The following is a 13,458-nucleotide window of genomic DNA, read 5'->3' on the forward strand; positions in this document are numbered from 1 at the left end:
AACAGAACATAAGGCAGAGTTTATGAGGCCGTTTGCTGTCATCACATCCCAGACCTGTTGATCCATCTCTACATGATTGTTTGAATTCTCAGAGACAGCTCTTTCTTCATATCTGAAGAGGGAATTTTCATCATAACCTCTGCCCACCCCCACCCCCAAATCTCCTCCTACTTATATCAAAGCTCCCAAAGGTTGACTGAACACTGTCTAGTCCTGTAACAAGTGATAGCACACAGTATGAAAAAAATGGAAAAAAACCTTTGCAAGAGTGTTTGGTAAATGCACAAGGAGAACAGTAAGGAAAGCTTTCACAATGTAAAAAAGGGACATGGGGACATGAGTGCAAGTTAATTTACAAAGCGCTAGGAAGAAAAGGGTTACTCGCATTACTCTCTCCATCTACAGCTACAAGAGGACATTTCAGCTATGCCCTCATTTCAGCAACACTCATTACTGACCTAACAAAGCTCATGTCCAAGTCAATACAAATACTGGCCGGGATTTCAACAACTACAGAAGTAGGTCGCTGCTGACAGATTTCAAAAATCCCACCCGGATACTGAAGAACACGAGAAAAAGACAGATATTGCTATTTGTTTCAGTGCTCTAAAGCTACAACAGAAGACAAGCTTAGGAGCAAGCAGCAGGAATGATACAAACCAGAAGGCAATATATCTTAAGGGATGCCTTGGATTTCCCTCCCCCACTATAAATCCTTTCCTCTCACCCCAAGGTATACAACACTGATGGTCACCTCTTGCCATATTTAAGACCAAGCAAGAGTTTTATTATAGATTCTGAATGGAATTTGGCCTTTAGACTGTAAAGAGGTTTTGCCAGAACACTAGATATACACCTTCTTTTGAGGTTGTTTACATAGTTCAAAAACTTAAAAATAAACTTTGCTTCAAAAACATTCTTACTTGTTAAAGCAAAATTTGGATTTTCCACTTCCATGCGCTGTATTTGGGCATTCAAAAACACTTTGATATCTATCCCTCTGGCAAATGACGATGAATTAAAAAATCTTGCTGGAATTTTTGAAGCAATATCTGGTTCATCTCTTCCAAATCCGAGGTTATAGAGCACTTCTTCAGGATCTTCCTCATAAAGCTCCAGTAATTCAGAAACACTAGACAAATGAAAATACATTTACTATCTAATTGTTTCGTTTTAAGACCCACTCCAACTGCTAATTCAGCCCAGTAGCCAGCTCAGTCTATTGAACTTTTGACTCCTACAGCTCAGTCTGCTTTAGGAAATATTGTGGAGATCTCTGCATCTGAAGTTTTGGGTCACATCACCAGAGACATCAGCCCAGACACATCTCAGATCCAATCCTGTAATTTATAAAATCAGCCCTTATTCCACAGAGCTCCGATTTTAAAATGTAATTAAAATTTCAGGCATTTCTAACATTTGGGCCCATTTGTTAGTATTTACTGCAAACCACAACTAAAACCAAATAGCAGTTTTCCAAGCAACCAAATGAAAATTCCCTTCTCGGCTACTAAACGCAACAATGCACATAAATCAAGCCAAGTCCATTTAACTGAGGAACAGAAGATCTAAGTTTTGCCAGCAAAATGCAGCCAAATTCCACTGAACTGTGCCATGACCTTCGAAGCATAGTACTCTTACCTTGAAACAGTCGCGCTGCTTTTTCCAGACCCGGTGGAGTTCATACTTCTCCCCTTCTGGTGGAACTGCAGCCTCTTCTCCTTCGCCAGCACACCATTGCTGTCAACACAAATGGAGAAGACCCCTGTGATAAACCCCTTTCGTTCAGGGACTCAATTCTCCGTCTTGGAGGAGAGCTAAGCCTCCAGCGCTGCTGAATTTCTCTTTTCCCCTTCAGCGTTATCTGGTTTATATTAGCCATGTCATTTATTGAAATACAATAACAAAAGCGAACCCTGGGACGCCTCAGTAAAAATGTACATAGACGGTAAGAATTAGAAGGCAAATGCAAGCTGAATAAACAAATCCCTGATCTCCCCTTGCTGCCCCACCCTCCCCGATCCCACCCTCCTCCAGCAAGGAAGCCCGGTCCCTGGTGAGCTGCCCTGCCCTGCCTTTCTCTGCGCCGCTGCCTCCTCCCGCAGGGCCACCTCTCCATGGCAGGGCCACCTCTCCATGCCTCAGGTACCCGGCTCCCCCTCACCCTTGACTGTGACTCACGCAAGGCTGTGAGCCACCCCGGCAGCGGCCGGGAAAGCTGAAGAGGATCCAGGCTGGAGGAAACGGAGCAAGACGAACTCCAACCAAGACTGCTGGCCAGTTTCTTTCCCAATCCCAAACTATTTTCTCCCTGCATCTGGAGAAGCCGCCTCAGCATTAGGTGGTACCTCGGCCTCAAACATACTGTTGCTGACAATCTCTCTGGGCGACAAACCTTCCCAAGGTGAATTTTACTGTACAAATCCTAACTCACACAAACAACAGAACAACCAACGAGAAACCAAAGACAGAGGATTCACCTAAAAATGCATTTACAGGGCACAGCTCAGGACGAGCAGCGAGGATGCTGCCCACGCAGGCTGTGCTGCTATTTGCTGAAGGCTCAACAGGGGTTTAGTCGCAGCACATTTTATTTAGAAGCTCTCCCTACAAAGCAGGCTCTCTCAAAGTCTTGTTTTCCCACTCCCAAAGGATATCTACTCTGAAAGGTAAAACTACTTTTCCCTTGAAATTTCTGAAATGGCAAGGGATCAGCGAAGCAAAGAAGGTAAATCTTACTCAGTTACTTAGACTTTGGGATAGCAGGAGGAAAACAAAGAAATGCTAAAACTTCTATGTCATGACTGCTAGAAGAACAAAAATCTGCTTTTTTTCTGTATTTCATAATGACTGTTTCTATGCTATCTGGATCTTCTCTTTCCCTCTCACGTAAGCTGACATGACCAGAAGAGCTTTAGCTCTGAAGTAGCCTCCACAACTTCCACTGCCCCCTCTCTCTCCGCCCTCCAGTATAAATATTTCTCTGAAGTAAACAACAACAACAAAAATGTTTACCATGTTTCCATTTGGGTATCACTCCGTAGATGATTAGCTGTAGAGAAACAAGAAGAAGTTACACACAGACTTCTTCAGAATTACACTTCCCACAACTGGTATGAAGAAGCAGGCAGCGAGCATGTTTACCAATACTCCCACATACGCCAAGTTTTTCTCTTCTCATATAAATGTGATTGTCAAGCATTTCTAGTATATGGCTGATATAAAGACAATCTGGTTTATTCAGGCTCTGCTTAAAATAAAATCTCACATGGACACAAGTTTACATGCTGTCATTAGTCATATTAACTTGAAATTTTATGTGTGGTAAGCTAGTAATTGTTACATAAACCATTTATTGCTTTGCAACTGAAGACGTGATTACCAGCTGCAGGGCTGTTCCCAGGCGGGCAGGGGAAGAGGAGAAGCCGGCACGCGAGGATTGCTCCGGTAGAGAAAGTAAAGAACATAAGAATGGCAGCTGGCCCCATGGGCAGGTACTGAGACTATATTCATTAGTCATTACAGCAGTGCGGTCTGCTCTCAAAGTGGGGCAGGGCTCCAGCTGCCCGAGCTGTGCAATCCATGGACAACAGCTAGGTGAAGCCTGTGGCATTGATGGGACCAGCGGCAACACTCAGAGTTGAGAGAGCTCTGGTGGGAGGCCGGCCGCCAGGTACCAAGCACCTGGTCACCAGCCTCCGACGGGGAAGTCGGCACTTTCTGCAGCCAGATCAGCCCAGCTCCACATGGGAACATCCCAGGCAGCATTATTCTTTCAGAAAATCAACACCCTGTCAAGCTAGAGTTGAGCACCAGCCTTAAATTACGGGTTCCCCAAAGAGGTGACTCAACATTAACAAACTTGCCCCGGGAGACAGACAAGGAGCGTGCATACGCTATAGCAGCTCTCGGAATCAGCTACGAAAACAGCAAACTGATGTCAAACACACTGCCAGGAAAACCCTGCATCTCAACTCACTGGGCCAGCAGGGTACAGTCAGCAACAGAGAGCAAACATGGAAACCTCACAACCTCTCTCTTCTTTTCAGAAGCATACAAAATGCAGACACCACAACTCTTTTTTTTTAATATTCTTGCCTATAATATGAAGATAAGCCTATCTATATGGATTAGCTGGTGATTAGCGTGAACAGCTAAACCACGGGTTTTAATAGTTCAGTAGGGGGCTGGGGGTCCTGCCCGATGCCGTCCCTACCATTCACACAGGGGTCTGGCTTGTATCTGGATTCAGGCAGCCAGGGATGCACAAGGGCAGGCCATTCATACCAGCCTCAAAGGGGCTGTCTGTCTGGCAGGGCATGCAGCGCTGCTCCAAGCAGCTCTGTTGTCCCCTTGTTCTCGGATGGGAAACAAAGCCCTGCAGAAACACCCGCGTCCTTACCCAGGAAAACCAACAAGCGATTCTAGTATTGGGACCTTTGTCATCTGAAAATGAGGGAAACAACCTTCTGCCTAAATCATGCTAAAGGCTCATAAAAAACAGAAATCCTTGGGAATGATATGGGGAAAAATTGAAAAGAAAGTAGTGACATGATGTTTTAAAATGTACTGACTCTTTTGTTATTGGCCATATGCTCAGAGCTTGGATTACTGTTACAAAGAAATTTTTCCTATGAAATCTTTGTACTGCAGGCAATCTAACAAGTAGAAAACGCTGTCAGAAAGAAAATTTAATCCTATTTAATCTATTGCAGTAAGGGACTCATTTAATGCTTCTCCATCATTATCAGATCAAGGTCATTATCAGATCAACTGCTTTCCTTAGAAGTCTTGAATCTTTAAAAATTGAAGATATTTCCTTCCTCCAGGCCCTGTCCCACTACTTTGACACCACTGGCAAGACTGCTGTGGAAACAAGGGCTTTCTGCTATACAAGTTCTGACACTTTGCAAAAGCTGTAGTTCAAAAAACATTAAAAGCTAAGGGGGGGTGGGGTGGTTTTTCCCTTTTTTTTTTTTTTTTTTTTTTTTTTAACACTGGAAACAGATATTGTTTTATATCCCCTATCCTACAGATAACCCCAGGACCCAGTTTGTGAGACTGTTTTTTGCTATTTTATTTCAGGATGCTGCTGTTAGAACAGGATCCACAGTGCTTTTGTTTGTTTGTTTATGGACACCTCTAACCCATGATCAACAGACGGGCTAAAAGTCTTTTTCTAACAAAGAAGTCCACCATGAACAGCCACATCTCCTTCCCCTTAAAAAAGGGAAGAGAAAGAAAAGGCAAGTAGCTAGTGACAGCAAAGTGTGTATCATGGCTGATCCAAAATACTTACTCAGCTTTGGTGCTTTTCATTTTTAAAAGCACTTAGCTCTTAATGGGTTTGCCTCTTGGCTGACAGAACTTCATTCCTCCTTTCAAAAGCCCGCACATGCCACTCCCAGGGGATTGAGTGGAAGTGGGGCATGCATGGCTGCCAAGAGTAACCCATGGACAAGAAGAGCAAGTAGGAGAAACCACTTTCTCACAGCCTCGGTGAGTGCTCCAGGCTGTGCTGCCACTGTGAGCATTAAAATGAGAAGGCAGAAGTGAATTCAGGGCTGCCTCTGACCTTCGGGTTAGACCAGAATGTTTAACACCAGCAATAGTCTAATAAACTCAAAAAGCAAATCTTCCTGCATTTTTCTATGTGCTTCTAGCCAGTTTTATCAACTAGTTTTCTAGCCAGCTTTATCAACTGCCTTTGACCAGAAGGGAAATGCTGTCTTTTGAAATAAAAATCAGATGACTGAACATATATCTTTTTTTTGTCTTGCTAGAAAAGAGTCATAATCCTGCCACACCCACCTTCAGCTCCCAGGGATAAGTCATCTTCAAAACTTCCTCCATTTCTCACCAGCATGCCTGAAAACGTACAGTTAGCAGTTCAACAACTAGAATGCTGCAGTGTTTTCTTTCCAACAGCTTAACTTATTAGCAAGACACTTCAGTTGATACAACAGGATATAACCAGACTATGTTTACAATCCCCGCATTACTCATATACAAAAAACGCACTAAGAAGTGAGAAGTTATATTTGAGAACATAGAAAAATTACTTTGAAAGAGAATGACAACACTGCTTTAGTTTCGCACTCAGAAACATCACCGAGTCAACCTGCAAGCAAATTAATTGCAAGTGGGATCTTGGAGGTACCACCCAACACATCTGTCCCTTCTGCTGCTACATTATCGATCCTCCAGACATCTTACCAGGGGGATCCAGAGTCCAGCTTAGGCATTCCCCTCTCTCGCCCTGTACCAGATGAAAGAGTTGAAGCGAAGACTCCAGGTACAGCAAGTAATTCCTCTGCACCCTGTCACTACCTGCACATTCTCACTGTACTTTGAACTTTAGTATTCGCATCTGCTCAGATAGTAAAATTTTCAGGTGTGGCAACCAGAGTTATTAGAGGCAGAAACTGCCTAGTGCTCGCCAGCTCAGAGAGGAAATTACAGCCTCCCCATTCTGCACATTTTGAGGGGTTTTTTTTAGGGCTTACTAAACTCTCTAGAAAGACTTATTCAGGAGCTTTTCCCCCTTCTCCAGTTTCTCGGGCACAACTGCTTCACAGTGAGAATAACTGCAACACTGACTAGGCTGTAGTTTGTGCCACTGCTAAAGAGCAGAGATCTCAGATGAACATCCACGAAAGCACCATTCCCAGCAAAAGAGATTCCAGTAGGTAAAGCCTTTCCTTACCCTTCAACAGAGGATTGCTTTGCTCATCCAGGGAGGCTCCCAGAGGCGTTCTGAAACCACAGAAGAGATTAATAGTACTTTAAAAACTTGCTGCTTCATGTCCTTCCTTACAGTGTGTAACAAGCTTGTGATAGCAGCAGTTGTCCCTCCCTCCGCCCCCAGAAAGCACAAACATCTGAGGACTGGCAATAACTTCCTAAACAATCCCCAGCCCTCTGAACAAATACCTCTTGTAGGGAAAAACAACAAAACAGGTTAATAACTGCAATGCTCAGACACTAGTCAGTGGCTAAGCTTCAGGGTCAGCAGCCCTCTCTTGAGGAAAATCATGGGCTTCTCAGCAAAACACCCAGACAAAATGATCGTGGGTTTTGGAATGGACTAATTAAATCTCATTTAGATGACAAAAACTATTGCCATTTTTCTACACATTTAAAACTTCTTGGAGAGAGGGGTGAAAAGCTGTATTTGGTGATCAGGAACAAGATAGAAACCTTGACAGCTATGTTAGCTGTCACTTGCCAGGTCTGATACTTTATAGACTCTTCACGTTGGCTCTTATTTGGGTGATCCCTCCTATTGCTGCTCCCTGAAGGGCAGGTGATTTGCTGAACCTCACAGTGCCCAAAAGGAGCAGCAGCAACCACACAAATGACAAGTCCAGTCCCTCTCTGGGTTCACACTACAGTTTTGACGCTAGCTGGATGTTTCCACATCTTGTCTCTGAGATGTGTTTAACCAAAGGCCTGTCACTATTAAGTAGCGCAGCATTAACTCTCAAAGCCCAAAACAAATTCAGAAATACAATACTCATAAGGAAGGGGAAAGCAGATGATTTATGTGCCTATATTATGTATGTTTCATTTGGGTTTTTAATTAGACAAACACATAAACCTGCCCAAAGACCTGAAAGTAAACAGTGCTCTGATACATTATTTGTTTTGGTGCCGAGGGCAAATTAACCAAGGAAAGTTTGCATCTGCTTTCTAACAGGCCTTATGCTTAACAACCTTATTTTTTTTTTTCCCCTCTGAAAAGAGTTCACTCTTTCCATGTGTGGCCTGCTGATACGGAGCAAGCTCACTTTGACGTGTCTTTTGCGAAGCAAAGCAAAGCCAAGCCTCGCCGCGGTGAGACGCCAAGGCAAACAGCCAGAGCACCCAGGTGCACGAGCATGTTTCGGGTGACGGGACAGACTCTGCTGAGGCTCAGATCTCCCGGTTTTCTGTGTGTCTGTCCTGTCAGTGTTTGAAAAAACTTAAGGCATATTGTCTAAACTTGTCACGCTACAACAAGCCTTAAGTTCTGAGGTAATATCTATGCTGGTTGTTTACCCTCTGCCTTTGATAGGTGCACTCCCATCCTTCTCCCTCTCCTTCCCCAGTAGCTACTTCCACACTTCTACCTTTTCGATGCAGAAACTTGCTGGCAGTGACTTCGACAGCCAAGGTCAGTGCTGCACGCACCGGCTGGCAGAAAACAGTAAAAGCAACCACCGAAGCTGGCATTTTCTTTCAGAAATTGTCTGTCACCTCTACAGCATGTTAGCAGCCACCAGCAAAGCAGCCCCATCAACCACCCATCTGCTGCCCTGCTTGCACTGCTGTACACAGGTACAGCTGCCTTATACCCTCTGCCTTTGAAAAACTTGCATTTAAGAACTAGACACAACACGAGTTTAAACAAGGGACAAGTATCTATACAAAAATCCTCCCAGACAACAGCACGGACAGCTCTGTCTTTCTGTGCCAGGTTGTTTTACACCAGCAAGGCCCACGAGCGAGCTTGGCCGGCTCTGTCTCAGAGCAGCTCCGCGTATGCGGGAAGGTCAGGGCTGGGGGACTTTTCCACTTGCTGGCCCTCAGGACAAGGTCTCCCTGGCAGAGGTGCATCACGACAGGTCCCCAGCACATCCCAGCGGCCTTCGCACAGCAGCTGGGGAGAAGCAGCACAGGGAGGCCAACAGCAACCAGAAGGCAGCCAGAGCAAAGAGCAAGTAAGTGGGTGTGTGCCTGGATCAAGGGATCCTACTGTTTTCCACTTGCATTCACTCATTTATTATTGTATTTTAACATATATGGTGATAACTTAGCTCAATATCAGTCTCTAAAAGAACTGAATGAACTCTCAATGCCCACATTGCCATGGGACATGGGTACTGAGCCGTTAGGAGGACCATATGCAAGTCTCCAGGCTTCCTCTCATTCCAGAGGTTGGTTTGCTCAGATACCAGTTGTGGTAGGGTGGTCTTCAGGAACAGGACAAGGGTTTTGCACTGTGCTGTAAAAGTGTTTAAACCTCAGCTTTTAAAGCCTTAATTGGGCAGGAGCCATGTTTATTTTAAACTTGAAGCAAAAAATCTCTTCTTTCTGCGGCATTTCAAGAACTCACTTCCTGCATATCTACAGGAGATGGCTCCTAAATACCCCCCGCATCCCCTGTATTACTGGCAGAGTTTAAATACACTCAATCAAAACAATACACGTCACCACATAGTTGACAAAAATTTCTTCTTTTCTATCAGTATAAGACAAACATTTGTGTTTCCTGTCTTAGCTTTACAAGAGTTAAAACTAAAAACCTTTGTAAGCTTTCTTATTACTTCAAAACGTGTTTTCAAATTACCAGAGAGAGAGCAAAGGATGCCTTTCTCAAAGGCATGAGATTCCCAAAACATGAACAAACCAGAAACTTTGGGTAACATCTGACATTTCTTAAGCCTCCATAATTCTTATCACAGTGTAATACATACTTGCTTTTTTTTTTTTTTTGGTTTTGCTGTTGGTTGTTTTTTTTAAAACAAACAAATAAACAAAAACCATGTGTCTACCAAGTTAAATAGCATGGGATATTAGGAACGTTCCTCTCTCCTCCAAAGCAGATGTGAAACAAAGATGCCAAGTTATAAGAGCCCCAAATTGCTAACATGAATATCAAGGGACAGCTAGTAATTCTTTTTATCCATATTATAACACTGTTGATGCTTTTGGAAACAAACAAAGGAATAAATCTTATAAGAAGATCTATTTATGCAGTGGGTTGGTATTAAGGATTTTTTTGTGCTGCTGCCAACTCAAACCAGAAAATGAGACTTTAAAAGTACCAATTTTCTTCTGATGTACATTTCACAAAAGCTTATAGAAACTCAGACAAAATGGGGAGGACTGCTTTTAGAAAATATGTAACAGAGAAAATACTTTCTTTTAGTAACTAACTGTTCACTTGTAGTAATGGTTATATTTTTGCAACAGAGCTAACTTGTAAGAATAAGGTTGTGCAATGGACCAGAAACAGAAGCTCAGTCTGCGTATGTTGTCCACGCTTTGTAACAATCAAAGCTCCATGGCATAAACAGTGTTATTAAACAAATAAGAATTTTCAGGGGGGAAAACAACTGTAAATTTCACAACAGCTGTTGTCCTCTCTTCCTAAATACGTTCTTATCAAGAGACAATCAGTTCAGGGTTTCTATACATACAGTCACTTTATAACAGTGCAAGTTGACCAGTCATTTTACTGCACATGCTAGCTACTGCTTGCATCTATATTAGATACAAAAAAATGAAACCATTCTGCAGTTTTAAAACACAAGGGACTGTGGACCACTCCAGGCAGCTGGGATCACACCTCCCAGATACAAACTGTATATGCATGCACTCTGCATGTTACAGAATCAGAGGCTAACTCCTGTCTGAATAGCTTGGTTTAAGAGATCTTTAAAAAAAATGCAGATTTTATCTTTCTGAGGAGAACATAAGATTCTTCTGAAAAGATTTACAACAGTAAATAGCTATACCTCAAAAGACTTCCGTGGAAGGGCCACAATGGGTTTCACAAACATGCATTAACTAAATCTGCATCTCCATATTAGCAAAATGGTAAACTCGTGCTTTATTTCCTTATGTGTAAAATATGGAAATAAAGTATAAAATAAGATTCCCTTATTTTGGGAATCAACTGCCAGAGATGCAAACACATTCCACAGAAGCGTCTGGTGCCACATAGTTACCGGAGCACAGGAATAAAACTGCAAGCTTTGTGTTACTACTCAAGATTTGTGACCATCTATTAGATGTTCATGTTGTCAGTTTGCAGTTCTGTGCTATTCCTTAAATCCTGTACGGAAACAGTAAGGATCACAGGACCAGTGAAGGTTCTAGACAGAAATCCTGCAGATACGGAGAGAAGTGGCACTGCAGCATTAGGAAGAATTTCTCCCTCAGAGGCCTCTTCCCCCTCCACTCCTCCATTTTTTGCCCTTCCTGCTCAAAAAATACTTTTAATAAAGCACTGAATTCATAACACTTATTTTTAAGGATGTATTTTGCTAGACCAACAGGACACCAGATTTCAGGTAAAGTCAGAAAAATCTTCTCCCATTCCAGCATTCTGGAAGAACGGCCTGTCAGGTCTGAACATCGTATTTTAGAGACACAGTGTGATTTCAAGCCCTTAGCTGCCAACACCCCCTCCAAGGCACAGCCTGGAGATATCTGAGGAAAACTATACGGAGGACCTTGTAGCTATAAAGCAGCCCACGCTTCAGTTATGGGAGTAAGCTCAGCTCAGCCACTTACTGGATCAAAAGATCACAAAGGCACAGCTAATCTCAGAGGTAAATTTTCATCTTAACAAAGCTGGTCTCAAAAGGAGAAGGAAACCAGAAATATCAAGTAGGGGAGGTCTTGAAATGCCATTGTTAACTACTGGAAAGCTAATTGTTAGCTTCTGCCCATCAACTCTGGCTCCAAGGGCTGCTAGGATTGAATGGAGAAAAAGATGTGACAAAAGCAGTTGCTACTGGATGTAGCATTTATGCGTTTACGTGACTGAGCATGAAGAAAAAGTATGCTGTAAGCCCATTCCAAACACCAAGGAAGTATTTTGTAACAGTAACAGAAACATAGAACATATATACCACATCACAAGTTAAGCATGTCAGCCCATACAGCAGACGCGGAGAGAGACTTGGATAAATCAAGTTAGTCTAAACTGTGCCATCGCTCTTTGAGACCCCTAAGTACAGAGGCCATTGCCGTGTAAGCTCTGTTTTTTTAAATCTGCAGCAAAAACCAGGCAAGGCAACAGGAGGCTTTAAACTGGAGCCCCTCGGTGAGAAATGGCGCAGCTTCCAAAATAACACTGCCTTTCTTACCCTAAACTGAGTTCCTCCCCAGTGGTTGAAAGTCTTCAGCCTCATCACATGAGACACCACGGAAAGAAAAGGTGCCAAAAGCCAGCTCTTCTCTAGCCATCGGTACGTATGCTACTGCTCCCCTCGCAACCCCAGCTTAAGGTATAACCCACGTAAGACCGAAGGGTACTTATACTCCAGAAGGCTCGTGGCAGCGCCGATGACAAACACGGCTCCAGAGCACAGAGATACCCACGCTAACCCACGGGAAAGGACGCCGCCGAGACTTCCAGCCCTCCGCTACGAGGGGACGGCCCGGCCGCCACCCGCCGTGGGGGGCCGCGGGCTCCGGCCCCGCATCCGCAGCGACCCGCCGGCGGCCGCCGGAGCGGGGCGGCAGGGGCAGGCTCGGCGGGAGCACCCACCTGCAGTCCTTCAGCCATATCGCGATCTTCTCGTTGGGAACGCTGTGGCCTTAAGGGCAGAGCGGGAGAGAAAAGCCGACAGTCAGTAACGGCCCGTCTGTCAGGGGCGGCCCGTCGCGGCCCTCCGAGGCCGCCCCCGCTGCCGGCCCGCGGGGGTCCCGGGGGTCCCAGGGGACCGCGGGCTGCGGCCCCGGCCCCGCCGCCCCCCCGGCACTGACCTGCTTCTGCGGCCAGCGGCAGCTCTCCGCCGGCGAGATCGTCCTCCTCCTCTTCTTCCTCCTCTTCCTCCTCCTCCTCGCCGCGGGCCAGCGCCGCCGCCGCGAAATCCTCCGCTTCTGACGCCTGCCAGGAGTCCCGGCTCTTGGCCCAGGCCTTCCTCTTCTGGGTCGCCCCTTGCCACTCCTCCTCCGCCGCCGGGGGCTCCTCCATCGGGACGGCGGCGCCGGCGGGGGCTTCACGCCGGGAGGCGAGCGCCGGAGAGAGCCAGCCTGCCGGGGGAAGGGAAGGGGAGCCGTGCCGTCCGTCCCTCCGCCCGTCCGGGGACGGGCCGCCGGGGGGCGCGGGGCCGCCGTCCGCGCGGCCCCGCGGGGGCGCCGCCACCCCGCCCCGCCCCGCGCTCACCCCCCGGCCGGCCCCCAGACCCACTCACCGCCGCCCCCCGGCTTCCCCGGGACGGCCGCTCCCGGCCCCGCAGGTGCCACCGCGGCCCGGCCCCGCCGCCGCCCGGGCCGCGACGGGAGGACAGGGGACCGGGCTGGGGTCGGCCCGGCCCGGCGCGGCCCGATGCCGCTGCCCGCGGGTACTCACATATTGCGCCGCGGGGAGGCGGCGGCGGAGGCTGCGCCCGCCCGGGCTGCGGACGGCGGCGGCGGCGGCGGCTCTGACTTCCTCATACCGCTGCGGGGAGAAAACTCGGCGGCCACGTGATGGCAGCGGGGCCGGCGGCAGCTCGCCTCCTGCCGGGCCGCCCGGGCCGGCCCGGGGCCGCGGCGAGGCCCCCTCGGCGCAGGGATGCGGGGAGGGGGGGTCGGGCTGGCCGGTGCTGGGGCGGCGGGTGCGGTCCGCAGGGAGGGCGCCCTGCCGCAGCCGCGCTGCGGGGAGGGCTGGGCTCGGCGGCGCTCCTTGGCCTGGGCCCGGCCGGCCAGCCGCGGGCATGCGGAGGATGCTTCCAAACCGAAACACATGCGGAGCGG

The 13,458-nt window shown here is 47.0% G+C and overlaps 1 protein-coding gene across 2 annotated transcripts in view; it reads right to left on the reverse strand.

Moving 5' to 3' along the window:
* ITPRID2 (ITPR interacting domain containing 2) overlaps positions 1–13,135 on the reverse strand; it is a 43,032-nt gene extending 29,897 nt beyond the window's left edge. For both annotated transcript variants that reach the window (XM_082314275.1, XM_082314274.1), the window contains exons 1-8: positions 13,073–13,135; positions 12,484–12,753; positions 12,266–12,314; positions 6,707–6,756; positions 5,812–5,868; positions 3,016–3,052; positions 1,642–1,740; positions 924–1,132 (exon numbers count right to left, since the gene is read on the reverse strand). In XM_082314275.1, the coding sequence (XP_082170401.1) occupies positions 924–1,132; positions 1,642–1,740; positions 3,016–3,052; positions 5,812–5,868; positions 6,707–6,756; positions 12,266–12,314; positions 12,484–12,694 (712 nt within the window). In that variant the 5' untranslated portion in view covers positions 12,695–12,753; positions 13,073–13,135. The remainder of the gene's footprint in view (positions 1–923; positions 1,133–1,641; positions 1,741–3,015; positions 3,053–5,811; positions 5,869–6,706; positions 6,757–12,265; positions 12,315–12,483; positions 12,754–13,072) is intronic.
* Positions 13,136–13,458: the final 323 nt, after the last annotated feature.

This window comes from Platalea leucorodia (genome assembly GCF_965183815.1).
Source record: "Platalea leucorodia genome assembly, chromosome: 5".
NCBI classification, from domain to species: Eukaryota; Metazoa; Chordata; class Aves; order Pelecaniformes; family Threskiornithidae; genus Platalea; species Platalea leucorodia.